The 17934-nt window shown below is 45.1% G+C and overlaps 1 protein-coding gene across 1 annotated transcript; it reads left to right on the top strand.

The window, feature by feature from the left end:
• The first annotated feature begins 8685 nt into the window (after positions 1–8685).
• On the top strand, positions 8686–15283 carry LOC145391478 (cytochrome P450 2L1-like). Its single transcript, XM_080266089.1, has 7 exons — positions 8686–8767; positions 11239–11338; positions 12439–12572; positions 12879–13097; positions 13827–14026; positions 14449–14569; positions 15264–15283. Exons 1-7 carry the CDS (start codon positions 8686–8688, stop codon positions 15281–15283), a joined length of 876 nt encoding a protein of 291 aa, XP_080122215.1.
• Positions 15284–17934: the final 2651 nt, after the last annotated feature.

Raw genomic sequence — 17934 nt, forward strand, 5'->3', positions numbered from 1 at the left:
TTCGAGAGACAGTTCACGATGACATGCTGCCATGGGATCGAATATCCTGATGTCGAAGAACGCCCTCTGCCCATGTGTCCAGAAACCTCGAGCACTGACATCCACTCTTGCATCATTTGATGTGTTTATTGTTCTGTGGGTGAAGTGCTCGCTGTCCAGGGGTAGCGGAGCTGGCTCAGTCGTGACATCGTGGCATATTTCCTGCAGTATTTTGCGCGTACTTCTTCATGTCGGATGCAAATAAAGCTTCCCTTCTTGCATACCATTGCATGGTTTGCATCAAAGGCAGTGCCACAGGCACAGTGTTGAGGTAGGTTCTCTATTGGCCACCCATATCTCAAGGCTATGGCATCAATAAATTCTTGTTTGTTGAAGTGGAAGCCTTTCGCCTTGAGAGGCAGGGTTGTCAGCCAGTTCGATGCACCAACCTCCTGTGCAATTTCAACTCTTCTGCACTGGTCCGGTGTTAGAAGATCGATTATTTGCTGCAGCTGGTCCTTTTGTCTTGCTTCACGCTCCTTGCTTATCTGTGTCTTTATGTCTTGCTGCCTTTGAAGATTAAAATAAAAATGGAGTCTTACAAAGTGTATCAGATGGCTTAGATATGTGTGAAATTCTGAATTCCCAGGACACATCAAAACACTTCTAGGTAAAGTTTTACGAGTACCTTGATTTCCCCCCTCCCCACATGTGTTGCAGCCGATAGGTACGATTCTCTCTCTCTCTTTCTCTCTCTCTCTCTCTCTGACCTGTAGCTTGACTGAGCGTGGTATAGTCAGGTGTTCGGTGGATGTCCTAACAGATGTGGCCTGACATTCCGTAGGACACCGCATAAGCAGGACGTCATCGATATCGTAGTCCGGATTGTAGTGTATCTGTGCTGCAGTCACTGGGTGGTTGCTACTTGCTGTGTAGAACCCTAGGTGAAGTGCCCGCGGCCTACCATGCCTGGAGGGCTGGAAGTGGATCTCAGCCTCCAGAACGTCTTCTCCAGCCTGGGTGCTGCTAAGGAATGCCACTGGATGCACGGCTGTGTTTTGTATGTTGTCACCGCCACATTCTGCAAGGTAGGAAGTCAGGAATAAGGCAAGGTTAGGCCATAACAGGGTTAGGGTAGGTTTTGAGGAGGTTCACGCAAGGCATGGAAGGGTTAGGGGTAGAATGCAGGAAGTTGGGTTAAGGGTAGGGTTAGGGGAAAGGGGAGGTAAGGCAGGGTTATAAGTTGGATATGACAATGTTCAAGGGCAGGTTGGTACTCTAGGGTTAGGGAAAAGGCAGAGTTAGGAACAGTGCTGGGCAGGTGTGGACTGGATTAGGGGCAGATGAAGGCAGACTGAGGGACAGATGAAGGTTGAGTTTGGGCCAAGGGAAGACATAAAGTAGGGAAGGGAAAGGCAGAGTTTGGGGCAGGGGAAGGCATAGTTTGGGGAGGGGAAATGTAGAGTTGGTGGCAGGGAAAGGCAGTTTGCAGCAGGGGATGGCATCAAGTAGGGAAGGGAATGGCACGGTTTGGGGCAGAGGAAGGCGGAATGTGGGGCAGGGGAAGGAGTTGGGAGCAGAGGAAGGCGAGGTTTGGGGCAGGGGAAGGATTTTGGGACAAGGAAATGAATTTGGGGCAGGGCAAGGCGGAGTTTGGAGCAAGGGAAAGGAGTTTGGGGCAAGAGAATGAATTTGAGGCAGAGGGAGGCAGAGTATGGGGCAGGCGGAGGAGGTTGGGACAGAGATGGCAGAGTTTAGGGCTTGTAAAGACTACATATCACCACAAAAAGGAAAGCTCATCGGTGTGTACAAGACTGGCTGAGTCGTGGGAAGGAGAAGGCTGGGATGTTAACAGGGGAGGACAAGCTTATTAGAAGTGGGCCAAGGTTAGCGTAAGGGGATGGAAAGTTGGATACAAGGAAGGGCTGAGTGAGAGGCATGTAAGGGATGAGTCACGTGAGCGGAGAGGGCTGCCACAGGGGTTAGATGAGGCCTTTGAGAGCATGGGAGGAAAAGAGAGAGCAGGGTTAGTGCATGTGGAGGAGGGAATGGTGTGGTTATGATAAGGAGGGAATGAGGTTAAAAGCAAGGGATGAGTTAACAGGGTTATCAGCAAATGGAGGGACTTGAGGAGGGGGTTAGAAGTACGGAAGGGGTAGATGGCTAGGGATAGGGGTAGGAGGGGAAGATGATTAGGGTGAAAGAAAGGGCTTAGCAGAAAGAGAAGAAGAAATCTGAATACCGGGACGTGGCAGGAAAGCGTGATGTTAGGAACACAGGAAGCAGGAGGGTCAGAGCAGGTGAAAGGTTAAGAGCATACAGTAGATTATGAGAAGGTTAGAAGTTGAGGGGAAGGGAATTTTGGAAGTAGACGAGAGAAGGGGGTTTGAAAGTAGAAGGGAGGAGAAGGTAAGAAATACAGTAGAGGGGGGGGGTTTTGAGGAGACAGGGGCAGTTAGGAAGACAGGGAAAGGTTTGTTAGCAGCAGGGGAAGGATGGATGTTAGATGTTGGCGTAAGAATGATGTTAGAAGTAAGGTTTGGGAGAAGCTTATTTCACTTACGAAGAATGAAGGCAGGAAGAAATGGCGTTTATAATTTACATTTGGTTACGGAAAATGAAGGAAGGAATGGCGTGTTTAAGTTAAATATTAGTGCACAAGGAACCAGAATTAGATAAAGTATTATGGCACAACACAGTTTAAATGTCCTTGGCTGTGCAAGTAGAAATGTTATTCATGAAGGTGATACACCTACATCCACATTCAGTGCAACTACACCGCAAATTGACTTAGGGCCTACACACACACAATTGCTATGGGAGAGTTGTCTGTCTTTGCTTTGTGTTTCCATCTCTACCAAGTTAATTTTTTGGGCAAGAAGTAACTAGAAACTCCTCTGGTGTTGGCGGGGGGTGGTGAAACACTCAGCATGTCAGTGCTTGCCAGAAGCGAGAGTGGGAGTATATGTTCCCATCGCTCCGAGCTTGCACCTCCCTCTTTCGTATGCATTACTGTTTGCCCTGTTATTTTCCTAGAGTCGAGTTGTCATGCCTGGAAAGTACGGCTCAAGGGATGAGAGGGTCCGTATCATTGCATGGAGGCAGGATAATGTCCCTATCAACACGATTTGTGGACGTACTGGACACGCAAAGACAACCGCCATGAAGATTCTTGATGCAGCACGCGGCCTGCCACTGGATGTCGTCAAGAGCACATGCATGACACTGGAAAGAAGAGTATGACATCCAGAGGTACAGATACGCTTCTGAAGAGGGAAGTGATCAAGAATCCTCGACTGACTGCAGCAGAATTGAAGAGAATGCATCCGCAGCTGTTACAGTACAAGATGTCTCAATTCGAACTATCCAACACCGCTTGCAGAAGGAGCTGGGTTTGCCAAGCCGCACAGCAGCCAAGAAACCGTTCCTCACTGACCGCATCAAGAAGCAGTGCATTCAGTTTGTCAAGAAGTATGCACATTCGACATCGGATGAAAGCACATTTTAAGTGTTCCAGGTGCGATCTGCCAAGGTTCATTGCCCTGCCTCCCATAGTCGATATGACCCTGCTTACACGGTGCCGACTGTTAAGCACCCACAATCAGTAATGGTATGGGGGTGTTTCTCAGGTGAAATGAGAAGGGGAGGCCTCTACTTTCTTCCTAAGAACTTGATGATGAATGGTGGCAGGTACATTCAAGTTCTGAAAGATCATTTGTTATACTTTTTTGCTATTCATGGGTGTGACTTTTTCTTGCACGAATCAGATCCATGTCACAAGTCAAGAAAGGTGACAAAATGGCTTCAGGATAATCGGCTGGCCTGGCAACAGTCCAGATCTAAATTCGATAGAAAACTGCTGGGCAAAGATGAATAAAATCATGGCAGAGAAGACACCCAATCTGGACAACCTCAAGACTGAACTGACAAATGTTTGGTGCAAAGAAATGTCCTTAAATTAATGTAGAGATCTAAATGATTCCATACCGACATGCATCCAACTGGTCCTGATATACAAGGGAAACATGATTTCATATTAATGAACAAACATTGTGATATACTATGATTTCTGTGTTTTTTAATACCTTGTGGAAGAAGGTCCTAAGTCACTTTGTGGTGTACAAGAGTATGTGAAGAACCATTCTCAAGTGTGCTTCTTGATCTATGGCATTTTATGGTAGAGATGGAGGAATAGAAGAAGGGAAAGACGAGAGGAAGGAGTAGCTGCAAGGAGAGTGGAAAGGTTACAAGAGGATGAGAAAAAGGCAGAGTATAAGAGAGAAGTGGAGGAACGATTGGGCAAATATGAATTAGAGCAGATGGGGGACGTGGAAGGTGTGTGCAGGATATTTACAGAAGAAATATGTGCAGCATGTGATGTGGTGTGTGGGAGGAAGAGAAGACGAAGGGGGGGTGCAAGGAACAGCGTGGTGGACTGAAGAGGTGAGACAGGCTGTGGCACAAAAGAAGAAAGCATACAATGAATGGATGAGAAATAGGGGCGTGGAAGAAGTTGAGAGGCGGAAGAGAGAGTTATATGTAGAAACAAAGAGAGAGGTGAAAAGATTAGTAAGAGAGTAAAAGAGAATGGATGAGGAATTTGGAAGGAATTTGAGTGTAAAGTGGAGGGACTGTAAGAAAATGTTCTGGAAAGAGGTGAAGAGAGTAAGACAGGGTGGAAGTGAGGTTAGCAGGGGAGTGAAAGATAAAAATGGTAGATTACTAGTGGAGAAGGGAAAAAGAGTGAGCAGATGGAGAGAACACTTTAAGGAATTGTTGAACATACAGGATGGAAGTAATGCAAGTATAAGTGGCTGGGGAATGGCTGGGAGAAGGAGGGAGGTGAGAAGACAGGAAGAAATCAGTAGGATAGAAGTTGTGGAAGCAATGAAGAAAGCCCCGGGAATTGATGGAGTGTGTGGTGAAATGCTGAAGCATGGGGGAGAGATAGTAGTAGAATGGATGTGGAAGATGTGCAGATTGGCCTGGGAGGAAGGTAGAGTTCCGGAGGATTGGAAGTCAGGTATAATTATTCCCTTGAACAAAGGAAAAGGGGAAAAAGAAGTGTGTGGTAATCATAGGGGCATTTGTCTTCTTAGTATAATAGGAAAAGTGTATGGTAGGATACTTATTGAAAGAGTTAGAGAAAGAACAGAGGAATTAGTTGGAGAAGAACAAGGAGGCTTTAAGAAGGGAAGAGGATGTGTAGATCAGATATTCATTCTTAGATCTTTAGTGGAAAAGTTTCTAGAGAAGGGAAAGAAGTTGTATGCGGCTTTCATGGATTTAGAGAAAGCATATGACAGGGTGGATAGACAAGGATTGTGGAAAGTATTAAGAATATATGGAGTAGATGGAAAGTTGTTGAATGCTGTGAAGAGTATGTATGATGGTGCTAAGGCTGCAGTGCGTGTGGATTGTGAACTAAGTGAATTTTTCTCTTTGAAGGTTGGGTTGAAACAGGGATGTGTCATGTCTCCATGGTTGTTCAGTCTGTTCATGAATGGGGTAGTAAAAAAGGTACAAGGTAGGGTAGTGGATGTTGGAGTGGCCCTGGTGAGAGAGGGTAGTGTTTGGAAACTCCCTGTACTGTTGTTTGCAGATGATACTGTGTTGTTGAGTGAAGACGAAGGAGAGCTGCAAGGCTTGGTGGATGAGTTTGGGAGAGTGTGTAAGAAACGGAATCTAAAGGTGAATGTAGGGAAGAGTAAAGTGATGGTCTTTGAGAGAGGTGAAGTCAGTGAATGTACAGCGAGGTTGGATGGTGAGGAATTGGAAAATTTGAGTACGTTTAAGTACTTGGGTAGTGTGATGAGTAAGGATGGAGGTTTGGAGGGTGAAGTGCTTGAAAGGGTACAGCAGGGAAGAAAGGTTGCTGGTTCTTTGAAAGCAGTGATAAGAAACAGGGAAGTGAGCATGGAAGTGAAAAAGTTACTACATGACAGTATTGTGATACCATCTCTAACATATGGAAGTGAAGCTTGGACGTTGTTGGAGGGACACAAGTCAAGAGTGAGAGCAGTGGAAATGAGTTATTTAAGAGGAGCCTGTGGAGTCACATAGAAAGACAGGCTGACGAATGAGGATATAAAGGAGCGTTGTGGTGTGGATGTGGATGTGATAGAAAGTGTTATGAGGAACACACTGAAGTGGTTTGGCCATGTGGAGAGGATGGAGAGTGAAAGACTGAAGAAGAGAGTGTATGTGAGTGAGGTGGAGGGGGGAAGAGGGAGGGGAAGGTCGAGGATGAGATGGAGGGATGGATTGGAGAGGTATATGAGAGAAGGGGGTGTGAGTTGGGAGCAGGGCGGTGAAATGGCGGGGGACAGGACGACGTGGAGGCGATTTGTTTGTGGCCACCCTAAACGGGATTGAGGCGTCTGGCAATAGATAGATCGATAGAGAGAGAGAGAGAGAGAGAGAGAGAGACTGCACACTTCCTAAGACTCACAAAGTAAATGATTCTCTCTCTCTCTCTCTCTCTCTCTCTCTCTCTCTCTCTCTCTCTCTCTCTCTCTCTCTCCTGACGTAATTGACAAATTGTCACCTTTCACCTCACAGTTCTCGACTACAAGCTGTTATGAAAAGTTATCAGTATTAAGTATGTGTCGATGTAGGTGACAAATGGTATGAAGCGTGTAAGTGTGGGTGTTTATGCCTGTGGGGTGGAGTGTACGTGTGGGTGTTTATGCCTGTGGGGTGGAGTGTACGTGTGGGTGTTTATGCCTGTGGGGTGGAGTGTACGTGTGGGTGTTTATGCCTGTGGGGTGGAGTGTAAGTGTGGGTGTTTATGCCTGTGGGGTGGAGTGTAAGTGTGGGTGTTTATGCCTGTGGGGTGGAGTGTACGTGTGGGTGTTTATGCCTGTGGGGTGGAGTGTAAGTGTGGGTGTTTATGCCTGTGGGGTGGAGTGTAAGTGTGGGTGTTTAGGCCTGTGGGGTGGAGTGTAAGTGTGGGTGTTTATGCCTGTGGGGTGGAGTGTACGTGTGGGTGTTTATGCCTGTGGGGTGGAGTGTACGTGTGGGTGTTTAGGCCTGTGGGGTGGAGTGTAAGTGTGGGTGTTTAGGCCTGTGGGGTGGAGTGTAAGTGTGGGTGTTTAGGCCTGTGGGGTGGAGTGTAAGTGTGGGTGTTTAGGCCTGTGGGGTGGAGTGTAAGTGTGGGTGTTTAGGCCTGTGGGGTGGAGTGTAAGTGTGGGTGTTTAGGCCTGTGGGGTGGAGTGTAAGTGTGGGTGTTTAGGCCTGTGGGGTGGAGTGTAAGTGTGGGTGTTTAGGCCTGTGGGGTGGAGTGTACGTGCGGGTGTTTAGGCCTGTGGGGTGGAGTGTAAGTGTGGGTGTTTAGGCCTGTGGGGTGGAGTGTAAGTGTGGGTGTTTAGGCCTGTGGGGTGGAGTGAAAGTGTGGGTGTTTAGGCCTGTGGGGTGGAGTGTAAGTGTGGGTGTTTAGGCCTGTGGGGTGGAGTGTAAGTGTGGGTGTTTAGGCCTGTGGGGTGGAGTGTAAGTGTGGGTGTTTAGGCCTGTGGGGTGGAGTGTAAGTGTGGGTGTTTAGGCCTGTGGGGTGGAGTGTAAGTGTGGGTGTTTAGGCCTGTGGGGTGGAGTGAAAGTGTGGGTGTTTAGGCCTGTGGGGTGGAGTGTAAGTGTGGGTGTTTAGGCCTGTGGGGTGGAGTGTAAGTGTGGGTGTTTAGGCCTGTGGGGTGGAGTGTAAGGGGGGGTGTTTAGGCCTGTGGGGTGGAGTGAAAGTGTGGGTGTTTAGGCCTGTGGGGTGGAGTGTAAGTGTGGGTGTTTAGGCCTGTGGGGTGGAGTGTAAGTGTGGGTGTTTAGGCCTGTGGGGTGGAGTGTAAGTGTGGGTGTTTAGGCCTGTGGGGTGGAGTGTAAGTGTGGGTGTTTAGGCCTGTGGGGTGGAGTCATGAGTCTGGGGCTTAAATGGTCAGTGAAGGTGAGTGTGAATCACTGCATTGGATGGCCTTACTTGGGCGATTGCTTATCAGCGGTAGACGGTTTTACTCAGCCAGGTAGACCGGAGTTACTGAACTACTACTACTACTACCCTACCTGGAAGGAAGGGAGGGGAAATTAGAGGAGAGAGAGGAGGGGAGGGGAGGGGAGGGAAGAAGGGAGGAGAGGAGAAGGGGATGTTGAGGAATAGGGCGGGAGGGAGGGAGTAGAGGAAGAGGAAAGAGGAGGGGGGAATTGAGCAGTACAAAGGAGTAGAACGGATTGACCTAACGAGCTCTTTCGTGTCTGTTACAAAGAGGACTATTAGTAGCGTACTTAATTCTATGTACTGAAGATATGAACCATGAGGATAGGGGAGGGAGGAGGGGGGAAGGGGAAGTAAAGGTTGTAGGGGGGAGGGGAAGTATAGGAAGAGGGGAGGGGAAAGGAGCGGCAAGCAGACGAGAGAAGGGAAAGATAAGAAGGGGAGGGGAAGTAGAGGAAGAAGAGAAAGGAGGGGAGGAGGAAGTAGAGGAGAGAGGTGGGGAGGGGGAGGCAGAGGAAGAGGGGAGGGGAAAGGGAGGCAGAGGAAGAGGAGAGCGTAGAGAAGGGGAAGAGAGGAGAGGGGAGGGGTGAGAAAAGAAGGGTAGGAGAACAATGGACGGAGGGAAGGGGAGAGGAGGGGATCGAAGGAACGGGGTATTTAAGATAAGGGCAGCCTATTACTCGCCCTTATCAACAAGCACAGTTAATCAATGTCTTGCTCCATCAAGTGACGAGATGTTGACGGAGGCGCTTCTCCTTGGTTTCCTCACATTCCTTCTTTTCCTCGTTCGCAGGCGGCCCCCGGGACTGCCTCCAGGTATGTGCAAATCAAGGAAAAAAGTTCGCTTAGTGAGTGGCTTTGAGGATTCCGTGAAGCATTTTCCTTAGTGATTTATTCTTTCCCCGCGTACTGTACGCTCGAAGGCAATAATCGATGGGGACCTTGGCTTCAACTTCCCTCTAGGCAAAGGTAAGGGCACTTATGTATCCGATTATGGGCATAGAATTAATAGCCCGTTCCTTAAGGCCAACTGCCCCCCTTACTTTTCTCACACCTCTACACGTCACCACTTCGGCACTGACAACCACCGTCCATGCTGAACGCTTGCTAGGGTTGACTCATTCAGAATAGGATGGGCAGACACGATGATTACAGGCTGAGACTCACAAACTAACTTAGCATCAATGATTTATTACTTGCAGAAGAAACGAGGAGAGAAAAATGGAGAATCTTATAGTGCATCTGCCAGCACTTGGTAGGGGTCGTAGTAGTAGTAGTAGTAGTAGTAGTAATAATAATAGTGCAAGTAGTAGCAGTAGTACTAGGCTAGTCGCAGCAACTCCAGGCTCATATGAACGTGAACCCCGTGAACCGCAGGATGAAGATGTTCTCCCCCTGTAGTCCACCAACCTCCTTTTCGAGGAATAGAGAGGGAGTTGAAGGACGTTCGTATAACTGGGAAGCAGATTCCACCATTTACAATGGTGCCACCACGTGAAGTCGTTCCTCTCCACCATCTGCCTGTAAAGACATATCATATAATATAATTATGATAGGGAAGTGGCTGCAAATTTGTCAGAGATCATCAGCCAAAGAAGTGAACAGATCGCATCCATGAGCATTGTATTCTGCGTCCTCACACTAAGGATGCGGCCACACTTACCATAAACATGTGATCTATAAGACGAAACTAAGCACAGGGTAAGAGCAGCTGCAGTATCTGGGCCTGAGCGTTGGTCGGACCCTTGAGCCTCCTTTCCTCTTGTCGACCACTTTTCTTGATAAAGTGTGGCCGCACCCTGATGGAATGTTCGTCACGTCGTATATGATACGTCATAACAGGAGAGCATCATTTTTGGATGGAGAGACGTTGAACTGTATTCTCGAGCGGTTAGGAGGTTTACTAACACCTCTTCCTTACTGGTTCCCGCCATTACTACATTCTTGTGTGTTATTCATGTAATCCCTGTCGTTATTAGAAAGATGAAAGAAGCAGAAAAGAGGATATCACTTGACAATTCGGAAAATAATTAATTAAAGTAGAGGTGTTAGGGAGCCTTCCTACCTGACGACAAAACGGCCGTGGAGACATGGAATTCTCCCAGCTTGGAAATATTAGCCAGTGAAGGGAAGTGTCTGACATTTTTAACCTTAACTTGGCCCAATTTTCCATCTTTTACACCTTATTTAATCTAGCTGAGGGGCACAAGAAATACAACACTATTGATCCACACCCTGTCCATAGCAGTTCCTTGCGATTGGCATCATATTCTGCTGTTATTCTATTGTTACGAGTCACTATTGAAGATGGGCAGATGGGAGGTTTAGGCCACGTTCATGTAAAGGTAGTTTAGTAGAACGGCTGATATAATAATCAGTGTTCTAGGAAGTTTCGTAGCGCCTCTTCCGTGACTATTTATTTACCTTCAAATCCACTTGTATGTAATTTGTGTCTCATTAAGTAGACATCAATAACGCGGAAGAGTATACAGTCCTGAGATGTAAGACGGAGAATAAATCGCTAAGGAAAAAGTGTAGCTACATCCCCACGGTTGGTTATCATACTGAGACCTTTTGTGTTCGTACTGATAAGATAATCTAGATATTTAGAGTACATATGCAATACTCTACTCCCACTCCTCCGGCTGAATTCTTTTGTGTTATGGGGACGGTCCAGTCAGCGTTATCAGTGTCTAACCTTGCATCGTCTCTTCATTTCCTACTCCCACTGCCACACCAACTTCCACACTAGCAGACTCATCCTTCCCCGCAGTACATAAGATACAATCAATAAAAACATCATCTGGAGGTAACATGCAATGCCTTTGAGTCTCTCTCTCTCTCTCTCTCTCTCTCTCTCTCTCTCTCATGGAAGGGTTAGAGGGACGAGGAGGGATTTAGTCGAGAAGAAAATGGTGAATGAAACAGGAAATGACGTTAGAATATAGGTGTACACAATGGGTTACCTGTTGTTATTTGTGATTTGGTGGGCTGAGTGTTTTTTCTGCACTACCTCGCCTACCCCTCCCCTATCCACCATCTTCACCTCCCGTGGCACCGTCTATCGAGAGAACATCAAACTACATCAACGGCATCGGTACCTCCTGTTGGGGAATTTCGTGGATGGTGGAGAAGACGTCACGATTTTTGTCCTCGACAGTACTGGGATGTTTATCGGGTAAGGTATATGTCTGTAGGTGTGTGAGGGACACTGTTGGTGGGTCAGGTGCCTTAATGACGCTCGTGTTGTCGATAGGTGCTAATAACTGTGCCGTGTGTGCCCGCAGGGATATGGGGACTGCCGGTGGTGGGCTGGCTGCCGTCAACGTCAGTCTGTCTCAGCGACCAAGTGATGAAACTCAGGAAGGTGTATGGCGACATTATTATGTGAGTACACACACACACACACTCACGCACACACACACACACACACACACACACACACACACACACACACACACACACACACACACACAAACACTCTCTCTCTCTCTCTCTCTCTCTCTCTCTCTCTCTCACACACACACACACACACACACACACACACATTTCATTTCTTCACTACAAGCATCATAATCTAGTGTAAATCCCTTATTACAGCTCAGCATTCACGGTGGTCAGATGGTAATTTAGGCCAAGTTGGAATGAAAAAAGTATGGTAACATGTGCTCGTGCCAATCCGTTAAAGCACAGCATTCATAATGGACAGATGGCAATTTTACACCTGGTTAAAGTGAACAGAGTATAGTGTTAGTGAATTAGACCCTCCAACTTTCCTCTACAGCATTATTACCAGACAGACGTTGTTTTGGTGTTCTAACAGGGTGGTTCAAATATAACCCTTTTCTTGCACTCCGCCGGGAGATTTCTAAGATGTTACGAAAATGGCTCAGTCAGCGTTATTAGTATCTACCCCGCGTCATGTATTAGTTTCATACTCCCCCGGCCACACCCAAGCCCACACCAGCAGACTGGGCCGTCCTCAAAACACATAAGGTACAACCAGGCAAGATTTTAATGGAGTGCTTCTTGTGGACCACCCTGTATTATTGGAGAACTTTTGCCAGTTCTGTAGATGATTATGACTGTGGATGTGATGGAAAGTGTTAAGAGAAATACTTCCTGAGATGGTATGGCCATGAGGAGAAGATGGAGAATGAGAGAACGACTAGAAGGGTGTGTACGTAAGTGAGACGAAGTGGAGAAGGGAGGGGAAGACCAAGGAATAGGTGGATGGAGAGACAGAGCGGCGAAATGGATGATGGATAGGGTGTGAGCTGGAAGGAGGGCAGCCAAGTGGCACAGAACGGTGCGACGTGTAGGCGAATTGTTTGTTGTCACCGCTAATGGGATTCAGGCGTCTGACAAGTGATAGATAGATTGAAAAATAGATAGATATAAAGACAGACAGACAGACAAACAGATAGATAGATGGATAGATTACTGTGTGACTCAAGACGTTATAAATTTCGATTACTTTCTTACAGGTGGCGGACGGGATCCATAACCAACGTCTTCCTCTGTAAATACGACACGATAAAATCTGCCCTACAAAGGCTGGAACTCTCAGACAGGCCTGCCTTCTTCACATACTCTGTGTTTAGCGAAGGTGGCGCGATAGGTAAGGATAGACAGACAGAGGAACAGATAGATAATATATGCGAATGGTCCATGATGGGTAAGAATAGATGAACACCTACCCATATAAACAGACGTCTACGAATATTAACAAGAAAATTACACTTGGGATTCCATAACTAAATACTGTAACATAGTTCATAAAAAGGAGAAAATGGAAAAAAAATAACTTAGAAACAATAGAGAGAATGAAGTATAATACTCTATGACTATACTGAACTCAGGCCATTATACTGAAGAAAGGAATTAATCTCTCTCCTAAGACCTTTTCTGAATTTTTCCATCCCAGGCTTGATATTCTGCAACGGGCTCCAGTGGCAAAGGAACCGCCGCTTCACCCTCCGTCAACTGCGGAACCTCGGCATGGGCAAGACGGAGCTGGAGGGGGCGGTGCAGGAGGAGGCGAGGCAGCTGGTGCAAGACTTCAAGAAACACACGGGCAAGGACCAGCCACTGCCTCTGTCCATTGGTGTGGCTGTCCTTAACATTATATGGACGATGGTGGCAGGTGGGTTGTGGTGGTGGCAGGTGAGTTGTAGTGGTGACAGGTGGGTTGAGGGGGTAACAGATGGGTTGATATGGCTGAGCCGAAGTTCATGGAAAGTGTAAGGGTTAGGGAAGAATGATGTAATTTGATTTTAAAAGTAATCGATGGAAAGTCAAGGTCACAGGGCAAAGTCAGATATTCGACCCTTGAATTAGCTGGTGAGAGAGGGTGTTGCACTTTCTGAGTCCTCCTTCTTGTTATTATTGCTAAATGTGGTGAAAATTAAACAAACTTTCCCCCCAGTCTCCTATATTCTCAGCGACTGCAGACAATTTCACTTGTTCTCATAATTATTTTCTCTCTTAACTTCCTCCTTTTAGCCATTCATAAAAAACGAAAAGAAAGAAAATCGCCAACACTTCCCTCTGCACTGTGGCGTTGGAGGGCGTTACATGAAAATAGTATTTGATAGTATTAACACACACACACACACACACACACACACACAGACACACACAAAGACTTCGAGAAGGAAGGATGAACAGATCAGAAAAACGGAAGGCAAGTCAGAGTGCTGGCAGGGGACAGTCTTTGAACATTTTCCCGTGAATGTAAACTGTTCTCAGTGACTGCAAGCAGCTTCCTTAGATCTTAAAGTTATCTTTTTCCCTGTTCTACGACCTGCTAACAGTTTCCTTCCATCTCATGATTATCTTCTCTCGTTCTATAACCTGCTGACGACTCTACTAGGCACACGCCATGATATGGACGACCCGAAAGCCCACGACTTCATAAGACTAATCCATACAACCAACGAACATCAACAAGGCCCCGTGTACCTACTCAACATCTTCCCGTGGCTTATAACGTTGGCTCCAAAGTTTCTCAAGAAGATCCTTGGCTATTATGCTCTCAAGAACGATTTGAAGAGCATTCAGGAACTGATGAGGGTATGTAATAAGCAAAGGTTAAATTAGGCTTCCTGTGGTTATGGTAGGTTAGAGTAGGTTATCTTAGGTCAGGTCAGGTTATGTTACCCTAGGATAAGTTAGGTTTGGTTAGAATGGACTAGATTATGTACGATTACATTAGGATAGCTTTGGTTAGGTTAAGTTACGTTGGATATCAGGGCAGATCCAGCATTTGTTAAACTATAGAAAGTCGAATAATGTGAATGATGTTTGCCCAAATAAATTTCCTAAGTGCACAAAGAGCCAAGGAGGAGTGAATTGAGAATATATATATATATATATATATATATATATATATATATATATATATATATATATATATATATATATATATATATATATAAACTGAACAAAGTCTCCTCAAGTCACCCTGAAAATACAAGAGAGACCCCATGTTCCAGGAGTTCATCAAGCAACACAAAGCAACACTGGACCCGTCTCACCCCAGAGACCTTGTCGACAACTACCTAATTGAGCTGCAGCAGCAGTCTAAGGATTCCCCTCAAGACGGTAATCTGTCAGGTGAGGCCACGGCAGAAGGACATTGTCTATAGACGGGCGGCGACCAAGGTATACGTTATAGGTGGGGTGTGACAAGGTAATATATTGCCCAACAGAAGCACCACTGAGGCCTATAGGTAGGTTACTGCATGCCTAATAGTATAATTATATATATATATATATATATATATATATATATATATATATATATATATATATATATACACTCTATTCACTTTAAGTTAGCGTAAAATGGGCATCTCTCCATCTTGAATGTTAATCTGTAACAAGACATCAAATGAATTCTATGGTACATGTACTAATCATAAAGAAGTGCTGCAGAAAGAATGTAGAGGTGTCGCAGTGTCTTTTTCTGGCAATTAACTACGGAACATAATTTGCAAAAGGACGATAACTTCCGCCAAGTAAAAGTGACTGAACTATTGACGGGTAGCATTTACAGTGACGAGAAGCGCAGCAGACTCTGTTTATTTCACATTATTTTGATCAAAAAACGCCTTCTCTCTAACTTGAATACTGAACTGAAAAAATATATTAAAACTAGAATATGATGCTTTTCATATTCTAGCCAGTTATAGTGGTTCCCTATGGCACCTCTTCCTTAGCGATTGATTTGGTGATACGGCTGGTTAATATAAACTATCACGTTATATGTGCAGAGTAAAGTGATGTTCAAATGGTTTGTGTACCACAGTTGAGGACAGCAAGGTGTAAGAAGCAAAACAAATAGCTTAGGAAGAAATGCTGACTAGCTTCCTTAACTGACGGGAATCCTGTTATGATTCTTACCCCTCGAATCAAAGAAAAAAAAATCTTTCCGAAGGTTAATAAAATAGTCTGAAATAGCAAGAATGAAGTATAACTGAAGTAGCATGAATAAAGTATAAATAAGGGTAACCGGACTGGAGAGATAATAATAATAATAATAATAATAATAATAATAATAATAACCCTGGATATATTTTCTCAGAGACGGATTTGGGATTGGTCCCAACTAGATAATTAAAAATCTCAGAAGAAAGAAAAAAAAGAGGAAGGTCATACTTTGGAGACAGGTTTAAAAATAATGATTAGTGATTTGCATTGGCTGTTTCGTGGCAGTAAAAAAAGAAAAAATGATCATATTTACGAAAAAGATTTGAAGGTGATGATTAGTATCTGAGTTATTAAAAATGATAAAAAAAAAAAAAAAGAGGGGGGGAGAATGTTTACTTTCTCAGATGGATGTCAAGACAGATTATTAACTCATACTCATCCCTTTGAGGCAGTAAAAAAGGCCCAAAAGAGTATGTTTATATTCCACAGATCAATTAGATAGTGATCGGTGACTTACAGTATATTATTCTTCAATAATTCTAAAGGAATAGGCATATTTTTTTTTTCAGAGAAGGATTGAAGATGATGGCCAGGGACTTGCATTGGTCTTTTTGAGGCAGTAAAAAAAATAGTCTGTATATTTTAAAGAATGATTTGAAGGCCATGATCTGTTACTTACCTTTTCATTTAGAAGTAGAAAGGAATATATATATATATATATATATATATATATATATATATATATATATATATTTATATTTATATATATATTTTTTTTTTTTTTTTTTTTTTTTTTCCAGAAAAGGATTTGGCTGTAGTGATGAACGAATTGTTTTTGGCCGGCGTTGACACCACGACGTCAACCCTGCTCTGGTCGATCAAGTACCTGGCCAAGTACCCGCAGGTGCAGGCCAGGTTACAGCGGGACATCGACGCCGTGGTTCCAAAGGGCGGCTTCCTCTATTACCACGAGAGGAGCAAGTGAGGATGAGGGTTTTGCTCTCTCTCTCTCTCTCTCTCTCTCTCTCTCTCTCTCTCTCTCTCTCTCTCTCTCTCTCTCTCTCTCTCTCTCTCTCTCTCTCTCTCTCTCTCTCTCTCTCTCTCCCTCTCTCTCTCTCTGCTTGTTTTGTCTTTGTTGGTTTATCTTAACTCTGTATATCTTGCTGTTTTGTCAGTCTCTGTGTATATTTTCTTAACCCTGATTGTTTTACTGTTTTGTCTGTCTCGGTCAGTTTACCTTCTTAACTCTGCTTTTCTTCCTGCCTCTCTGTATGTGATTCTTTTTGCTGTGTCTGTCTCTAATTGGCCAGAATTTTATTGACGTTTGAGAAGGTTATGCTGTCTTAGGGAGTTTTGTCGATCTTTATAACAATGATAATGATGATGATGATGATGATGATGTTCATGATGAAAGTGATGATGTTAATGATGATAATGATGCTGATGATGAGAGAGCTGATGACGTTGGCGGTGAGGACAATGATGAGAGCGAAGTAAATCTTACACACACACACACACACACACACACACACACACACACACACACACACACACACACACACACACACACTCACACACACACACACACACACACACTCACATTCTCTCCCTTACCCCCCCCCCCTCTCTCTCTCTAACTGCTGCCATTCCCCCAGACTTCCCTACCTAGAGGCCTTCATCCACGAGGTCCACCGCTGCGTTTCCCTTGCTCCTATGGCCGTCGCACGCTCCGCCTCGCAGGACACACAGATTGAGGGCTACACCATCCCCAAGGTTAGTGTTTCTCCCCACCCCACCCTCTCTCTCTCTCTCTCTCTCTCTCTCTATAACAATCTACCTACTTACCTACCTACCTAATCTCCCCATCTCCCCAGGGCACAGTGGTAGTTTCCCACCTAGAGAGCTGCCACAAGGATCCTAAGTACTGGGCCCAACCTCACCATTTCCACCCCGACCACTTCATCAACCCAGACGGATCCTTCAACGCCAAGAAGGAAGGCTTCGTCCCCTTTTCTATCGGTATGTACAATAAAAGTTCATGTAATGCTGTACATTGGTAGGGGTACAGCATATGTTCATTATGTCATGGTAAGGAGTACGATATTTCCTCGTTATAGGACTGTAGGTACAATTTTCCCCCATTATGCGATGATAGGTACAGTATATCCTCGTTATGTGATGGTAAGCAGTACAATGTTTCCTCGTTATGTGCTAACAGCTCCGTCCAATATTTCCCAGTTATGTGATAACAGGTCTGTCTAATATTTCCTCGTTGTGTTAGGGTATGTACCAACATTTTATCGTTATGTGATGTCAGGTACAGTAGTTCCTCGTTATGTGACTTTTTACTAGTGACGGGGTAAGTGTCGGCCAGCGATCGAGGAACAGGAGTAAATTACCCCAAATGTGGTAAATCTAAAAGTTTAAGGGTAATGCGTGCGGTATGAGAGGCAATGCATGTGGTATTTTACTGATTTTTCACATAAACGATGTAAGTTTTAGCAAGATGTAAAACCATGTATCACGTAACATGATATTTGTTGCATAAC

The sequence above is a fragment of the Coenobita brevimanus genome, chromosome 18 (assembly GCF_032717465.1).
Source record: "Coenobita brevimanus isolate Jiangsu-jjx chromosome 18, ASM3271746v2, whole genome shotgun sequence".
NCBI classification, from domain to species: domain Eukaryota; kingdom Metazoa; phylum Arthropoda; class Malacostraca; order Decapoda; family Coenobitidae; genus Coenobita; species Coenobita brevimanus.

Excerpts from the sequence above, each read along its gene's own strand:
- LOC145391478 (XM_080266089.1), top strand. The coding sequence starts at position 8,686 with ATGTTGACGGAGGCGCTTCTCCTTGGTTTCCTCACATTCCTTCTTTTC. Across the intron at positions 11,339-12,438 it reads GTGTATGGCGACATTATTAT|GTGGCGGACGGGATCCATAA; the intron begins GTGAGTACACAC and ends ACTTTCTTACAG. Across the intron at positions 14,570-15,263 it reads TCAAGACGGTAATCTGTCAG|TTGAGGACAGCAAGGTGTAA; the intron begins GTGAGGCCACGG and ends TGTGTACCACAG.